General features: G+C 43.3%; 1 protein-coding gene across 1 annotated transcript; it reads left to right on the top strand.

Annotated features, from left to right (window-relative positions):
* Positions 1-123: 123 nt before the first annotated feature.
* vwa2 (von Willebrand factor A domain containing 2) lies at positions 124-15,660 on the top strand. The gene is made up of 14 exons (XM_085762365.1): positions 124-405; positions 3,134-3,195; positions 6,718-6,792; positions 7,514-7,647; positions 7,729-7,838; positions 9,669-9,866; positions 11,118-11,251; positions 11,347-11,482; positions 12,104-12,153; positions 12,249-12,356; positions 12,430-13,011; positions 13,939-14,490; positions 14,977-15,099; positions 15,209-15,660. Exons 2-14 carry the CDS (start codon positions 3,144-3,146, stop codon positions 15,337-15,339), a joined length of 2,385 nt encoding a protein of 794 aa, XP_085618491.1. The 5' UTR covers positions 124-405; positions 3,134-3,143; the 3' UTR covers positions 15,340-15,660.
* The last annotated feature ends 285 nt before the right edge of the window (positions 15,661-15,945 follow it).

Below are 15,945 nucleotides of genomic sequence, written 5' to 3'. Positions count from 1 at the left end.
TTCAGCCTGATTGATTTATGTTTGACATGTTTCAGTCTTCATATAAAAGTCCTGTGATGAAAACAACAAATGAGTGGAGTTGATTTCATGTGGTACCCAATAAGCACTACAGTTAGTTAATGGTATTTTTGTCCTCCATGGAGAAGAGCAACAGCTCATGTGGATACAAAGGTAAGGGGAGACATTTATAGTGCGTCTCAGCCCCTCCCTGTCTCCGTGCTTCCTCTACGCTCGATAATGAGACGCTACCGGTGCAGGAGCAGCAGAGGGGGGCATGGCGAGGAGGTGGGGTCGGTGTCTCCTGTCCGGAGCTGACAGCCGCTAGTAGATCAGACCGGTGGAGAAGCGGGGAGGACTGGTCAGTGACAGACGCTCAGCAGATTGAAGGACAATAAACGGCGCATGGTAAGAGTAAGACGTATCATTTTTGTCTGTCCGTTATCACGGAGGTGGTTTTTTTTGTTGCTCGTCTTTCTGGTGGTCGGTGTTTTAGTTTTCACTGTGAACTCATTCGGGTGAAACTACAAGAGTTTGGGGGAATTTGCAAAGCAGGCACGTAGCGACCCACACATAAATACCTGTATTGGAATAAACGTTACAAAAACGCCAGATGTTTGAAGATAGGCTACCATTAGGTGAATTCAACATGAGTAAAATTATCAGTTATGTAAATTCATTTGAAAACAACAACTGCAGTGGACTTGAAAGTAATTAAATGCATTTCTTGAATTCCATCTACCCTCTCAGTACTTAAGTAGAGTGACTCCATCAATTTGTTTGGCTTGTTGAGTAAACCCTGGCTCCTGTTGCATGTCAGGGTCATCACCCCTGACCCTATCTGAGTCCTCCCTTGACACATTCAAGAGTGGCCAGATGTTAACTAGAAGTTAAGCTGTGAAGAGAATTAAAATAAGATAGATCTTTTCTGACAATTTCATCATGGAAGATTTATAAGGGATTATTGATGAGCTGAGGATGAGCCTCCACTTGATGTTATGGTGAGGTCAGATTTGGTTTTTAATGAATCTTCCCTATGGTCTGTGATGTGTAATAATCCACTGGAGAGCAGGGCTTTACATCCTCTAGGGTTCCCACACTTAAGTGCATACCATTGCATTGTGAATTATACTTAGTTGTGGCTTTTCATCAGATACTTGTCTACTTGTGGAGGAAAGAAGTTTCCACATTTGTTCTTCTGTTGTTTTTTTAAAAGTAGCCATTTGAGGTGAGTCATTGTGAAATAATTTCAGTTGTTAGGCTGTTTCCTCAAAGTCGCACACCTCCAAGTACAGGTTAGGTTGGAGATCTTTGGGGTTTTGTATGAAGTTGGTCCAAAAGCTAGCACTCTTTTCTAATTACAGACTGCAGGGTGAAGACACTTTCCAACCAGCCAACCAATTCAGAACAGACAGCACATGCACTGGTTGATGCTTTCTTGACTTAAGTGTCCAAACCAGACTTACGTATGTATGGTTCAGTTTGGCTTAAAGTCAGAATTAATATTACCAAAATAAATAAAACACCACTACTGTATCACTCACTATAATCATTTATAATATGATTTTCACAGACGTGTTTTGGATCCAGACAAGAACATGAAGTCCTTTATTGTAAACACTATGTACAGATTGTTTGTCTGTAGTGGTCTTTCAGCATAGCCACATTGAAACTCTAAGTACAGACAGAGACGAGAGTTGTTCACTGACAGCAGGAAAGTGGGAAGACAAAAAGATGAGGGGAAGGGGGATCCAGAAGAATGCCTGTGAAGAGGCAGCCAACTTTGAGACAGGTGTGTGTGTGTGTGTATATATATATTTATATATGTGCATGCATGACTGCCTTCTCCTCCAAGCATGCATGTATGTGAGTGTGCAGTGCTCACTTCCAAAGCTTTGCCCCCCGCAACCCGCTCCACCTTGGCAGTAATGAAATCTCTTGTCCTCGAGGCGTACCAGCGAGTGTGCAAACAGAGCATCAATGGCCCCGGTGATGAGTATCGGCCCCGGAGCCTTTTCAGACAGTCGCTGCATGTTAGCTCTGCAGATCTGTATCACAGACACACAGACTCCTCTTAAAGCTGCACACAATTCTATCTCTGTCTCCCAAATACACACAGCCTTACCTATAGGGAGGGTTTCTTTGGCACATCCGTCCTTTTTGCCCACCCCAGTGCACACACACACACACTTCAGACACAGGCAGGATATTATAGCCAAGCTTATCAGCAGCCAGAGTTAATCAAACCTTATCTACAGCCCCTCAACCTCTTATGTGCACCCAACAATGAACATACCAAATAAAGCAGGTGCGATTCTTGATCGTTGATTTAAAGGCATTACATGAAATTATAGTACACAACAGTTTATTAGGTAAACCTGTATAATCAAATGTGATAAAATCTCTCAGCCAAGTTAGTAAAGAACAACACCTCTGAGTTTAACAAAATAGTCAAGAAACACCTTAAAAACGGGTTCTGTCTTACGGGTGGCATCTTCATAATTCAGCCACATACCTTTGCAACACTAAGCCTCAACCTGGCAACCCACTCCCCAGCTCAACACACCAATGATTACACAGATCTCCCGCATATTTGTGTGGTTTTGAGAAATCCAGTTAGAGCTCATTGTAAACCTGCAGACTGGTCCACAAGCTGGTGTCAAGTCAGCAAAGTGTCGTGCACCTCTTGTCTAGTGGGATGTGTTCAAGTACACGCCAAACTCCCAGAGGCTGTGGTTTGTTCTTGTGGAAAGGTCGACCTGCACTCAGCGTAGAGAACATGGTGAGGGTCGACAGGTTAGGATGTTGCTCCTTGACTTACCTGGTGGCTACAGTCTGTCTTCCCCCGTCTGTCTGCTGGTAAGGCAGCACTAAATACACTTCTGGACAGCGACCCTTGGAATTGTGTCTTACTGAACAAATAAACCAGCGGTTCATAAGAAAAGAAAAAAAAGTTTATATATTCAGATTTAAATAAAGAAAAGATGTACATATACAACTTCACTTTAAAAACTGTACACACTTCTATCTCACTTTTTTCCCCATAACACTTAAATCTCCTACAATCTCTCCTCTGCTGTTTGTTGTGCTTTGTTCTGTATTCTCTCTAAGCTTGTTCCTTTGTTTATTATTGCAGGTGTCCCAACATGCACCCTGATATCCATCTCTCCCTCCTCTTACCACTGCTGCTGCTTCAAGGTCAGTTGATTGAGTTTATTACTGTCTTTTTGCATTCAGTTTCAGTGGGGGAGTGTCTTCTGTGCTTTTCTGGTATTTGGAGCCTTTTAGATTAAGGACACTTTCAAGTACTGTTTTGGAATGGACTATTTATTGATTTCTAATGTTTGACGGTTTTGAATCATAAAGAAAGTGCAGCAAATTACAAAAAAAGTAACTGCACACAACCAGTTTAATCCCTGTTCATGTAGTTAAACCTTTTGTCCATCTGCATTTGAATATATTATTAAAAAGATTCCCATTCAGTTTTTTAAGAGTTTGTAGTTTGCGCTGTGGTTTGCAGCCAGTTATCTTATCTTATCTTAGCATAAAGACTGAAAACACAGGAAAACTGCTAGCCGGTCTGACCTAAAGGTCTGCTGGTGATTAAGCACAGAACACCTTGCCCCTGGATGGTGATTTGACCAGCACAACATCAGTTGTGTACCCCAGCTTCATTAGGTGTTTTGGCCTTTTATCCAAGTCACCCTTAGCCATGGCTGAACCATCATAGGCATCATGTGTTGTAAATAGAAGACAGAACAGAAGACCAAAGTGCTGTGCAGGCCTGATCAGATGAAGCAATTAAAACAGAATAAAAACATTTCACACATACACAAATACACATTCATAAACATTAATATTAGGTTTTATAGTGATAGGTAGCAGGGAAATAATGAATTCACTGTCATAAAAAATCACCTCTACAGTCAGTTTGTGCACTGCATGGTGGGAAATATTAGATACTTGACTGCAGCTCAGCCTGAGATTCTTTACAAGATATTTTATGACTCAGACCCGTCAAGTCGACAGCGCTGGAGAATTCCCATTATCTTCTCTTCAAAGTGATTTCCTGCCTCCTGTGCTCAAAATGCTGTTCGTTTCCAGGCAAGTCAAATTTTGCATCACTTTTATAGTGCATCGTCAGTTGTTCTCCCCCGGACCCCAGCGCCAACGGTATTTGCCTGAGGGTAGAGGCGGTAGTCGTGGGGCAATATAATCTCCGAGTTGTTTTAAAAAATGGCAGCTTTAGCACCATCTGAAGTATTTATTACTGGCCATTTTAAGACTTTGAACTTGAGCAAACCAGACTGTTTCACCGTGTCAAGACGCCCCCACCTTTTCCCTCCTGTGCTGACAACACAGATAACATGTTGCAGTGCTGCAACAGTTAGATATCCATGTAATCCAGCCTGTCAAATTCAATTTCACAGATAGGCAGAAACTGGTCCGAGAGGATTTTATGTATATCTCCCAGACTGTGGTGGGATTAATGTCAATTAGACATCAACTCCTCAGCCTGAGGATTCCTGCTCATCATCTTGCTCCTGCTACGTTTTCATTCAGAGACGTTAAAGCTATACAGTCATTTTAGCTGGAGGCACTTGGCTGAACAGACAGACTTTTTGTTCGGTGCCGTGGGGCCCCACTGACCATGAGACAGCAGCTTGCCAAGGCCCTAAACTTTCACTGTCAGGACGGCTTTGGGCTGCAGATGAAAGGGTCAGACCGTGAAGGGGTCGGAGCGCGTCGGCCACCGAGCTGCAGGTGGTGCTTTCCCCTTGACGATTATTATTCTGTTGGTTTTTTACACTTTTATGATACCCTCCTTTCTTTCTATGAGCTGATAATGGAAGACTTTCTATAAAGAGAAAGAAGTCCTGGACATTTTAACAGGGATGTGAAGTTGGAAACACTGATATTACCACCAGTAATTATCAGTAAACTCCACATGTGCGGCTCTTCCAAGGGGCTTTTTGAGCTCTGTCTCTGTCTGGTGTGTGTACCTGTGATTTATGGGCTGGCAAGTTTGTGTGTCTTCAAAAATGACACAAGCAGGATGAATTTAAATGAGTATTTCCTGCACAAAAGCATTCATGCAGTAAAACACAAGAGCTGGTGGGTTGTGGTGTTTCTGGGAGCTGTATCATGAAAGGGAACAGTTATATACCATACTGTTATCTATATAGGTACATATACATACCCTTATATATATATTACACTCAAATGAGTGGGTAAATTCAGAGCATCATGGAAGGTTGAGGTATGAACAGATCAGTGCTGAAAAGATTAATTGATTAATCTATTGGTTGACCAATTGATCACTTCAATCACTAATTTGCCACTTATACACATTTTCACACATTTTTTTTTGCAGATGAAAAATGTTATAACACTCTTTCAGGTGTTATTTTTCACCATGTGTGATTGAAGCCAATGTATAACATAATATTTACAATAGAAAATCCTCATGACAGGTTCTCCACTGTCCTCTAGTTATACACGTAATGGCAAAATATCACCCCACCCCCCAGTTTCCTTTTAAAATCATGACACAAACCACTAGTCTTTGAACAAACTCAATTCAAAGCAGTATCTCTTAAGCTGCAGTTGTTTTTCATAATACCGTAATATCTATGTGACACATATTTTCTAAGTTTCCTCTCTGATACAGATGTGCTCCTCCTGCTGTTGAACTTTTGTGCATGTTACCTGTCTTTGATGTCTCTGTCCATCTTTGTTGTTTTGCTCTTTTAACAGTAAACACAGGTTCTAATTCCTCTATTTCAGCTAATTAGCAGGTTTTAAATCAACACGAGGCAGACAGCCTGAAGCCTTTCAACAAAGCTTGACGGGAGCGTACCTACAAATTTTCTCTCCAGTCTCGGGACCAAAGTGAAGGACTGTGCCACTCAAAGAGTTCAGAGTCTGTTAGATGCATGTTCGTTAAATCACTCTCAAGTGTGGCCGGACAAATACCTCTGTGACCCATTGGGGTTACCAGGGACAACGAGGCATGTTCACATGCTGAACAGGAAATCACATGTCCCCTCCCGCTCCTCTCTGGGCCGTACGTGTGCCTGAATAGAGCAACGTGCTTTCAGTGAACAGAGCCAAAGAATGGTTTTCTTCACTTGTCCATTCACATTAGCTTTAAATACTCAATTATCCATCATAGAAGGGGTCAAGAGGGAGTCAGTGAACTGCAGTGGCTTGAGGGACAACATCCCACTTATTGTTTTATATTTGTATTATATTTTCTGAAGCCTCTAATGATGGTTTTTGAATGGCACTGAGTGGATACAGTTGATGGTCTTGTGTATGCATGAGCGTGGAAGTGTTTAGGTCCACAGATCAGAGTGTAATGGACGTGTGACTAAATGGATCTTAATCATATTTTACTTTCTATCTTTAGCCAACTGTAGTTGTATACAGTAGATACTGTGAGATACTGAAGATACAAGTGGTTTGTGTTTGACCCCTCACCACTGCATGCATAAGTTTAACAGGTTAACAGATTTGTCCTTTTTCAAGAAACTAAAAAAAAATCAAACATGAGAGAAAAATCGGAAAAATTTGGATTTTGTTTAGCAAAAATTTGCAAAAAGAAAATTCAATTTTCATGCAAATTATCTTTTTATAATGAAGTTTATTGATGGGAAAAGTTGGCACAAATTCTATGAATCTAAATGTGTGTGTGGACGTGCTGTTTGTCCTTTCCAGTCCAGCTTGGCGCAGCAGTGCAGGAGATCCACACCAGCCATGAGAACATTATGAAAATCAACTCAGCAGGAGAAAGTGAGTATCTGACCAAACCAGATCTTTTCTTAATAAACACACACTTGGATTACTATCAGTGAAATCCAAAACACAGAAAAGCTCCACAGATAAGAACTGACATGATGAGTGTGTTAAGAAGGAGAAGTGTCAGGTTACTGATGGTGTTGTAACCATGTGTATAAAGGCTCAAAGGCAAAAATATAATACAACACAGTTATGGTAGATGGATAAATGACTCCATTGAGGGTGTGAATGATCTTATTAGTCTGATGTTCCTGCATGGTGGTGACTTACAAACAGAGCTGCTGACTGACTGACAGACAGACAGACGGCACACTCTCTCCGTGTCTAATGGCCCTTCTTCATGATCAGCTGCACATTCTAACATGACAGCAACACCACACATTATTTACGCCGCCAGCAAGTACAAACACGCTGAGGAGAGGGAGGAAGAGGTTTTTTTTGCATGTTAATGGTTTTGTGAGTGAGCTCCTGGGTAAAGAAAATTGAGCTCTGGCATGCTAAGCTGTTTTCCTCCTATTATGGCAAGGTATTATTTTCATCTGCAGCAGCCAGGTTGATACCAAACCAGGGTAATCCCATAATGCCCATTTACATTGATAGAATAGGAGCTCTGTGGCAGGAATGCATTGGTTTAGACACTGAATGAGTTTGGGCCTGCTTCTCTATCCAGACGTCCAGTGGCTTTAACTTTGTCTTGGTCTGTTTCCGTGGGAAGTGATGCAGTGCTCGGCACCGATGGACATCCTCTTCCTCCTGGACGGCTCCTACAGCGTAGGGAAGGGCAGCTTCGAGAGGTCCAAACACTACGCAATCAAACTCTGTCAAGCACTAGACATCGGACCAGACAAGGTTTGTTCTCTCTTTGTTTTATCTGTTTCTGTGTCTTTCTCTGAAGTCGATCGATACCAGTGTAATCTCTCCTTTGTCCAGGTGCGTGTCGGTTTGATCCAGTTCGGCTCAACTCCTCGGCTCGAGATTTCCCTCAACTCATACACCACCAAACAAGAGCTGAAGAAGCACATGAAGAAGATCTCTTACAGGTTTGTCTCTCTTCTCTTCTCAGCTCACCTGCAGTGACATCATGTTTTGGGATGCAGGAGGTGTTGTTACCTACAGTCTGATTTTCTGTTGAATTTGTGTTGTTTTTGTCTCTGACCACACACACACACGTCCAGAGGTTAAGAAACACCAACTGCTCCCTGGAAAGAAAAACAAATTAAATTCAGATTAAAGGCATGCCACAGGTGGTCACTGGATTGTGTGTGTGTGTGTGTGTGTGTGTGTGTGTGTGTGTGTGTGTGTGTGTGTGTGTGTGTGTGTGTGTGTGTGGTGTGGTGTGTGTGTGTGGTGTGTGTGTGGTGTGTGTGTGTGTGTGGTGTGTGTGTGTGTGTGTGTGTGTGTGTGTGTGTGTGTGTGTGTGTGTGTGTGTGTGTGTGTGTGTGTGTGTGGTGTGTGTGTGTGTGTGTGTGTGTGTGTGTGTGTGTGTGTGTGTGTGTGTGTGTGTGTGTGTGTGTGTGTGTGTGTGCGTGTGCGTGTGCGTGTGCGTGTGCGTGTGCGTGTGCGTGTGCGTGTGCGTGTGCGTGTGCGTGTGCGTGCGTGTGCGTGTGCGTGCGTGTGCGTGTGTGTGTGCGTGTGTGTGTGTGTGTTGCCCTCTGCTTCAAATTGTTTCCTGTCACATTTCCTCAAATCAAGACTGGTCCCCAGGGATTTCGAAAAAAATTCAGCAATATTTATTCATGATAATGCTCCGTTTGTAAGACTTTGTAATACATATTCCTAATACATGGTCCAAATATGAATAAAAATACAGAAAATATAGGTTGAAGAAATACATCCAGTGTATGTAACAGCAGTAAAGAAGACATGTCTTACACTGTGACATAAAAACAGCAGGTCGTTGACTAAATCCACTCTGTTGAAACAGATCAGGGTTTTTCATGGATTTAGGTTTTTAATGGAAAAATGCAAGATGCACAAACTCACTGTTGTTTGAGCAAGTCTGAAATTGGATTAAAAAAAACTGTAAATAACAGCTGTAAAAGATCAAATAATAATTTCTGTCACTTAATCCAAGACTTTATCCAACACTGATGTTCAAGTTTGCTTATTGAGCAAAAAATGAGATGTGTGCTCATTGTGGGTTACTGTATGTAAAATTTATAAAAGAGCTAAGATTATTAAAGCAAGCCTGGAAGCCTTTGTAGTTTTTGCTCTGTTGTCTTGTATCTTCAGCCTCCAGACAGACAAAGATGTTTTAGACGGGTTCTGTAGTGTCGCTCCAGTCTTCATTTGTTTTGAAAAAAGTTATTTAACCCAGAATTCATTGTACCACAGTCTGGTCTAAGATAGTTAAGGACTAAACTGGATGAGTTTAGATTTAGACCTGGAGTCTGACTGACTTTTATAGCTACAAGACATTGTCAAAGTCTATGGTGCTGTTTCCATGGCTACAAGATACAAAAAAAGAAATATAATAAGATGGCACTGGGACTCATCACTATCTGCACATTGCAGTTCATTCTTGTGTTGATGTGAAGGGTCTGAATGGGTTTCTCACCGTCTAGCAGGAAGACTGAAAGAGGCTCCAGCTCTGAATGACACTTTATGTGTTTTTGAAAAAGCTGTAATAGGTTTAAAACTGGTTTCTTGAGCCCCGAGGTGATGAAACTTCAACAACACTCACACGATCTCCTCATACATTCTCAGTCTAAGAGCTAAAAGAGGAATCCAAATAAAACAGATCTGCGGTTTATTTTGGCAGTAGATTCTTGACTCGGTCTGGCTTCCGTAGTATAGTGCATATTCTCTGTCAGTATTGTTTTAACAATAACATGAAAAAAAGAACTCTCTGCCAAACTGTGGATTCCCAGGGGCGGCAGCACCCAGACGGGCCTGGCTCTCAAGTACATCCTGAGGAAGGGTTTCCCAGGCGGACGCAACTCCTCGGCCGTGGCCCAGATCGCCGTCCTCCTATCAGACGGGAGGTCACAGGGCAACGCGCTGCAGGCGGCTGCACAGCTCAAACAGGCCGGCGTGGTGCTGTTTGCCGTTGGCCTGCGCTATCCCAGGTACTGTATGTCCCATAGCCGGGATTTAATCATCATTTCCAAGGATAATACTATTACAGTTTTTCTCGATTGCTAAGACACATTTCTCGAAAACTGCTCTCATTTTCTCTAAACTGAGCACAAACCCCAATTTTCAAGCTATATTCACAAAACCTCAGACTCTTCATGCAAAATCAAACTTTCACCTCAAAACAGTTTAATCTGTTCTCAAAACTGAACTATGTTGTCAAATCGTGCTCCGAGTCAATCAAAATTAAAAACACTACTGAGCAGTCACTAAACACTACCTAGAAAAATAGAAAACACAATGCTCAGCACATGAAGCTGTAGAAATAAATGTTTATCGTTCACTGTAGCTAAAAGCATGTTGCAAAACAAAAAACCTGTGCATTTACTGTAGCACTTCTCTCTTTCCCTTTCTTTCACCCTCCTCCCTCCCTCCCCATGTCCATTTCATCCCCTTTTCCTTCCTTCTTATTTTTTCTTCCCAGTTCATCCCTCCTTCCCTCCCTCATCCTCTCTTCCTTCACCCTGTCGTCTCTCATCTTGTCCTCTTCCTCTCCTCCTCCTCTCCCTCCATAAATGCATGTTGCAAAACAAAAAACTGTGCATTTAGCACTTGTACATAGTACTACTGTAAAAAAAAAAAAATACAAAAAATGCAAAAAACTGAAATCCTGTGCATTTTACACATAGCACTTGTACAGTACAAAAACAAACAGAAATCTTGTGCATTTAGCACTTGTATGCAGTAAGCCTACGTAAAAAAATAAAGTACAAAAATATACAAATGAGAAGTGCATTACTCAGCCACAGCATCATTTCTCTGTACTGGCTCAGGCCACAGGACTTCATCCTGAACTAGCTTATAGTATATGTGCCCTCACATCATTAGACACAAGTGTGATCAATTTTGAGTTGTTGTGTTCAACCGGTTAAACCTGTGCTTTAGTTGTGTTTGACTTTTGCCACCTGTGCTCAGCATGATGCAACACAGGTGCATCACAATGAAAATGTGTTGGCAAGTTGTGTCTAAACAGGTGAAAAGTGCTGATGGTTTTGCCAAAAGAGTGACTGATTCAATCAGTGGGTTCAGACAACTGAGAATTTGATTCAGACAATAGGGTTTAGTGTTTTAGCAATTGCGAATTCTAATACAATTTAAAAGGAAAGGGAACTGATGTGATGCAGATAGAGAGAAGAAACTACAATAAATCTTAAGTCTAAACCTTCAGTTTCCGTGTTTTACAGGTGGGAGGAGCTACACGCTCTGGCCAGTGAGCCAATGGAGAGCCACGTCTTCTTTGCAGAGCATTTCTACGATGCTGTCAACGGCCTCTACACAACGCTGGCCACTTTCGCCGTCTGCAACTCTACACCAGCAGGTGGGGGCAACACTTTTTAAGACTTCAAGTCCAGCTCTTCTCCACTTCAGTCCGCTCCACTCTCTAACACCAATAACTCCTGTCCTCTTGTGCAGGATGTCAGGTGGAGTCGTTCCCCTGTGAGAGGAAGACACTGGAGACAGTGAAAGAGCTGCAGGGGAACTTCATGTGCTGGAAGGGCTCCAAGGGTTATTCTCCGTACACCTCCCTCTGTCCATACTACAGGCAAGTGTCCACTTTGGAGCAATTCATTTAGATAAAAGAAAATCCATTACCCAGTTCACTGAACCCAGAGACACATCTCATCAGAATCAAAATTACAGACAGTTTATATAATTGTAGAATACAGTTGGTTTGCTTTTAGATTATGATAAAGAAGAGAAAACAATGTCAGTGTGAGAGGTCCGACCCCCCCACACCCCCGTGGCAAATCAAAATGGCCTTTGACAGAATTAATTTCACACAACGTTACGGCTTGATCGGGTTGAAATGGCCCGAGGCAGCCGAAGCTCAGTGTTGAGAGAACCAGAGCAACTTTTCATTTGATCTTCCAAATGTCCCCTGTCTCCATGAATACACTCACAAGAGGAAGATGACGGGAAGATGAATCATTTTCAGGTGCCGCTGCTCTTGTATAATATTCATTTGAATAATGATTTACAGAAATGGCAGATAACTACATGTAGTGGGATACTTCTTGTTGTCTAAGTTGATAAAACCGAAGACATCTGATGAAACAGAACCATTTTGGAAATAGAAATTCAATTTATTCAAGAGAAAAACAATAAAAACTAAGAAAATACTTCCTTTCAAACTGACAAAACATTGTGAATGTGTGTGTTGCAGGTACAGCAAGGCTTACAAGAGACACCAGACAGTCTGCCATCGGACCATCTGTCCAGGTGACAACTCCTCCTTTGATTCTCTCTCTTTTGGAGATGGTGTGATTGTTTTGTTTCCTTTGTGCAGCTCACTTCCTGTCTCTATGTGTGTGTAGATCCCTGTGACTCTCAGCCGTGTCTGAACGGTGGAACTTGTGTATCAGAAGGTCCAGACGGCTACCGCTGTGTGTGTCCACCTGGTTATGGAGGAGACCCACACTGTGGTGAGTCACGCTTCTGTTTTCTCACTGAGATTTTCAGGATTTCTGACTAATGAACAGCCGGCTCCCTCCTCAGCTCCGGCACTATCTCTGGACTGCTCTGTGGACCTGCTCTTCCTACTGGAGGGCTCTGCCACGCTCACCCTGGAGGGATTCCTCCGCCTCAAGTCCTTCTTAAAGCGCTTCCTGCAAACCGTGATTGGGTCCGACAGCCCCAGTAAAGTGGGCCTGGCCGTGTTCGGCGGCGAGGCTCGGGTGGAGGCCCAGGTAGGAAAGTTCAAAGGAGACCTGAAGGGTCTGCTCAGGGCGGTGGACGCTCTTCAACCAATAGGTGGAGAGACCAAGACAGGCCAGGCGCTGCGTTACGTCACGCGCCACGGCTTCGTGAGCGCGCCGGTCTTCGCCGACGTCCCGGACGACCTCCCCCGCGTGGTGGTGCTGATCACCGCCACGGCCTCTGTGGACGACGTGGTGGAGCCTTCAAGATATGCACGGGACAGAGAGATCTTCCTCGTAGGAGTGGGACCGGATTATTTGAAGGAACAGCTGAATAATATCACAGGAAATCCTCAGAGGACTCTCACCTACACATCACCGGACAGGTTCCCTGCCAAGATCCCTGAGCTCAAGGCCAAGATCTGCAGCGTGGACACACAAGGTACCTGATCAGCAAGAGACAACACAACTCCATGCGTTGCTTATATAGAATATTGGTGGAATAAATTATAATATTGGAATATGTGGTGTCAGTTAAAGGGTTAGTTCACCCAAAATTGAAATTATCTACTCACCCTCATGTGGACTAAGGGCTGGGAGAAGTTTCAGAGTCCTCCGTGGCTTCTCTGAGTTACAGGGGGTCTCGGCGTAGCAGTGCATGTCCATATAACGGTTGCAAATGGATACCAACTGTCTTCGTAACAAGAAGACACACCAAAAAACATCCAAATACCTCCATGCTGCTCGTATGTAATGTCCGTCTTGTATTGAAGCCCCAAAAATGCGAAATTGTCCTGAAAAAAATTAAATAAGTCTATATTTCAAGCTTGTTTTGTAGCGGAAGCTTCTCTTCCCGGTTCGTCAAATTTGGACGAACTGGGAAAAAGACAGCCCCTGGTTCGTCCAAATTTCAATACAAGACGGACATTACATACGAGCAGCATGGAGGTATTTGGATGTATTTTGGTGTGTCTTTTTGTTATGAAGACAGTTGGTATCCTCCATTTGCAACCGTTATGCACTGCTACGCCGAGACCCCCTGTAACTCAGAGAAGCCACGGAGGGCTCTGAAACTTCTCCCAGCCCTTAGTCCACATGAGGGGGAGTAGATAATGAGTTAAATTTAAATTTTGGGTGAACTATCCCTTTAATCCTTACTGTATAGCCTACTAAATATCTTCGAAAATATCCAAATTGCAGCCAAGATTCATATCCAAGACATGCACAAAATATAGCTCCTTATTTAAAAAGAATCTGCCCTTGAGGTATAAGACAAATTTTAATCTATAAAAAATATATGTGTATATGTGTCAGTTTCTACTAATAATTTTTAGTTATTAGTTATTTTTTTTAACTTTTTGTTTCCCAGGTTGTCTGGGTCAAGCGGTGGACCTGGTGTTTGCCCTGGACGCCTCCGGTGGCGTCGGTCGTGATAACTTTGCCACCCTGCGTAGCTTCGTGCGCAGCGTCACCGTCCAGTTTGACGTCAATCGCGACGTGGCCCAAATGGCCCTCGTTACGTTCGGACGGAGACCCACCACCGTCTTCAACCTGGACACCCACGAGACGGGCTCGGCCATCCTCAAGGCCGTGGGCGACGCCGACTACATCGGCGGAGTGGCTTCGACCGGCGCAGCTTTACTCCACATCCACTCCAACGTCCTGACCGTGGCCAAAGGCGCTCGGCCCGGAGTCAACAAGGCCGTGGTGGTGGTGACGGACGGCTCGGGCGGGGACGACGCTGCGGTGCCGGCACAAAAGATCAGAGACAATGGAGTCTCAGTGTTTGTGATCGGTATCGGAGACGTACTTAGACAGAGGCTGCTGCAGATCGCCGGCTCAGAGGAGCGAATGATCGCTGTGCCGTCTTATGACGATCTCAAGTACTTTGAGGACGTCCTGGTGCAGATGCTGTGTGCAGGTGAGATTCAAAGGGTCTGTTGAGAAGAAATTTGTGTAGCTGATTTAAAGCGGACATATTATGGAAATATCACTTTTTGAAGGCTCTCTGGGTGTTTGTCTTGCCTTCTGGCCCCCAAAATGTGAGAACTGACAAAAAAAAAATGTTATTTGCAGGATCTCTAGGTTGCAATCCATGTGTTTGTGGTTTTACAAGCTGTTCCCTCAGTTGACATACAATGATGTCATTAGTTTTCAAATTTGCATAATGCCACCCCTACCTGTGAGTACCGGTACTGGTAGAGGAGGCAGGGCAGGGTGAGGACAGACACCTGAACAGGGCTGTTTTGAGAGGATGAAAAGATCTGTGATGTTTGATCCTTGGGGTATTTTGACCGAAGTATGTCTTAAAGACATCTGTGAACCATTTTAATTTGTGGAAAAAAGGGGCATTATATGTCTCCTTTAATAGTAACAAGCTGTTTTGTGATTGTTTTCTTTCAATCAGAGGTAAAGAAGCCAGTGAACCTGTGCAGCCCAAACCCCTGTATGAACGATGGAGTCTGCATCTTGGCAGGAGGGAGCTTCCGCTGCCAGTGCCAAGGCTACGAAGGACCACACTGTGAAACGAGTCAGTGGCACTAACCAGAAGTCTACCGTTTTAATTGGTCAAGGAAATGTTAGGTATTGTAGCGCTTGCATGATGTGTGTGTGTGTGTGTGTGTGTGTTGTGTTGACAGGAAGCAGCAGGGTTTCATCCAGAGGAGACCTCCCGAGGCCGGCTGCTCTGAAGAAGAAGAGACGGCAGAAGAAGAGCCACCAGGAGCTGCTGCATCACTACAAACTACACCGCCGGAGACACACAGCCTGATACACACACACACACACACACACACACACACACACACACACACACACACACACACACACTCCACACAGACACAATTCACCTACGGACTCTCAAGGATGTTTGCAAGTACACACTGGAGTAAAGGGAAAACTAATGTCACTGTTAACCTTGTAACTGTTTCAATATTTAAACTTGCACTCGAACTTCACCAAGTGCCTTCAACACTGTACGTATCTCCACTGTTGTGTCCATCACTTGGTTTTTGTTGTATTTTGTGCTCAATTGTTGTGCAAATGGCCCAACATGGTTATCTTGCCTTTTCAAAGATGTAAACGTTTATATAATATTGTATATCTGTGTTAAGATTTCATTATTACCTTCGATATTTAATCACCACAACCAACTTTATTTCTTCCTTCCAACTGAAACACATCACATTTGTGCCAAAAATGCTACATTTTCATGTCTCAATATATTGTTTTTTACTTTACTTTACCGTCTGAAGTTTTTGAATGTGTAAAATGATTGTTAATTCTCTCAAATGAACTATTTGTGTATCAGAGTTACATTAGTGAAGGGGAAGCCTTGCTTTCCCTTTACTAATATAACTCTGGGGGAAAAAGGAAA

This window comes from Trachurus japonicus, chromosome 19 (assembly GCF_045865225.1).
Source record: "Trachurus japonicus isolate A0001 chromosome 19, Traja_1.0".
Taxonomy (NCBI): Eukaryota; Metazoa; Chordata; class Actinopteri; order Carangiformes; family Carangidae; genus Trachurus; species Trachurus japonicus.
Note: the sequence above shows the minus strand (reverse complement) of the source record. Positions and strands in the feature narration are given on the sequence as shown.

What these genes read in the sequence shown, in the direction of transcription:
- vwa2 (XM_085762365.1), top strand. Translation starts at nt 3,144, where the DNA reads ATGCACCCTGATATCCATCTCTCCCTCCTCTTACCACTGCTGCTGCTT. An exon ending in AATCAACTCAGCAGGAGAAA is followed by an intron (nt 6,793 to 7,513) that starts GTGAGTATCTGA and finishes TTCCGTGGGAAG; the next exon opens with TGATGCAGTGCTCGGCACCG. An exon ending in GTTGGCCTGCGCTATCCCAG is followed by an intron (nt 9,867 to 11,117) that starts GTACTGTATGTC and finishes CGTGTTTTACAG; the next exon opens with GTGGGAGGAGCTACACGCTC.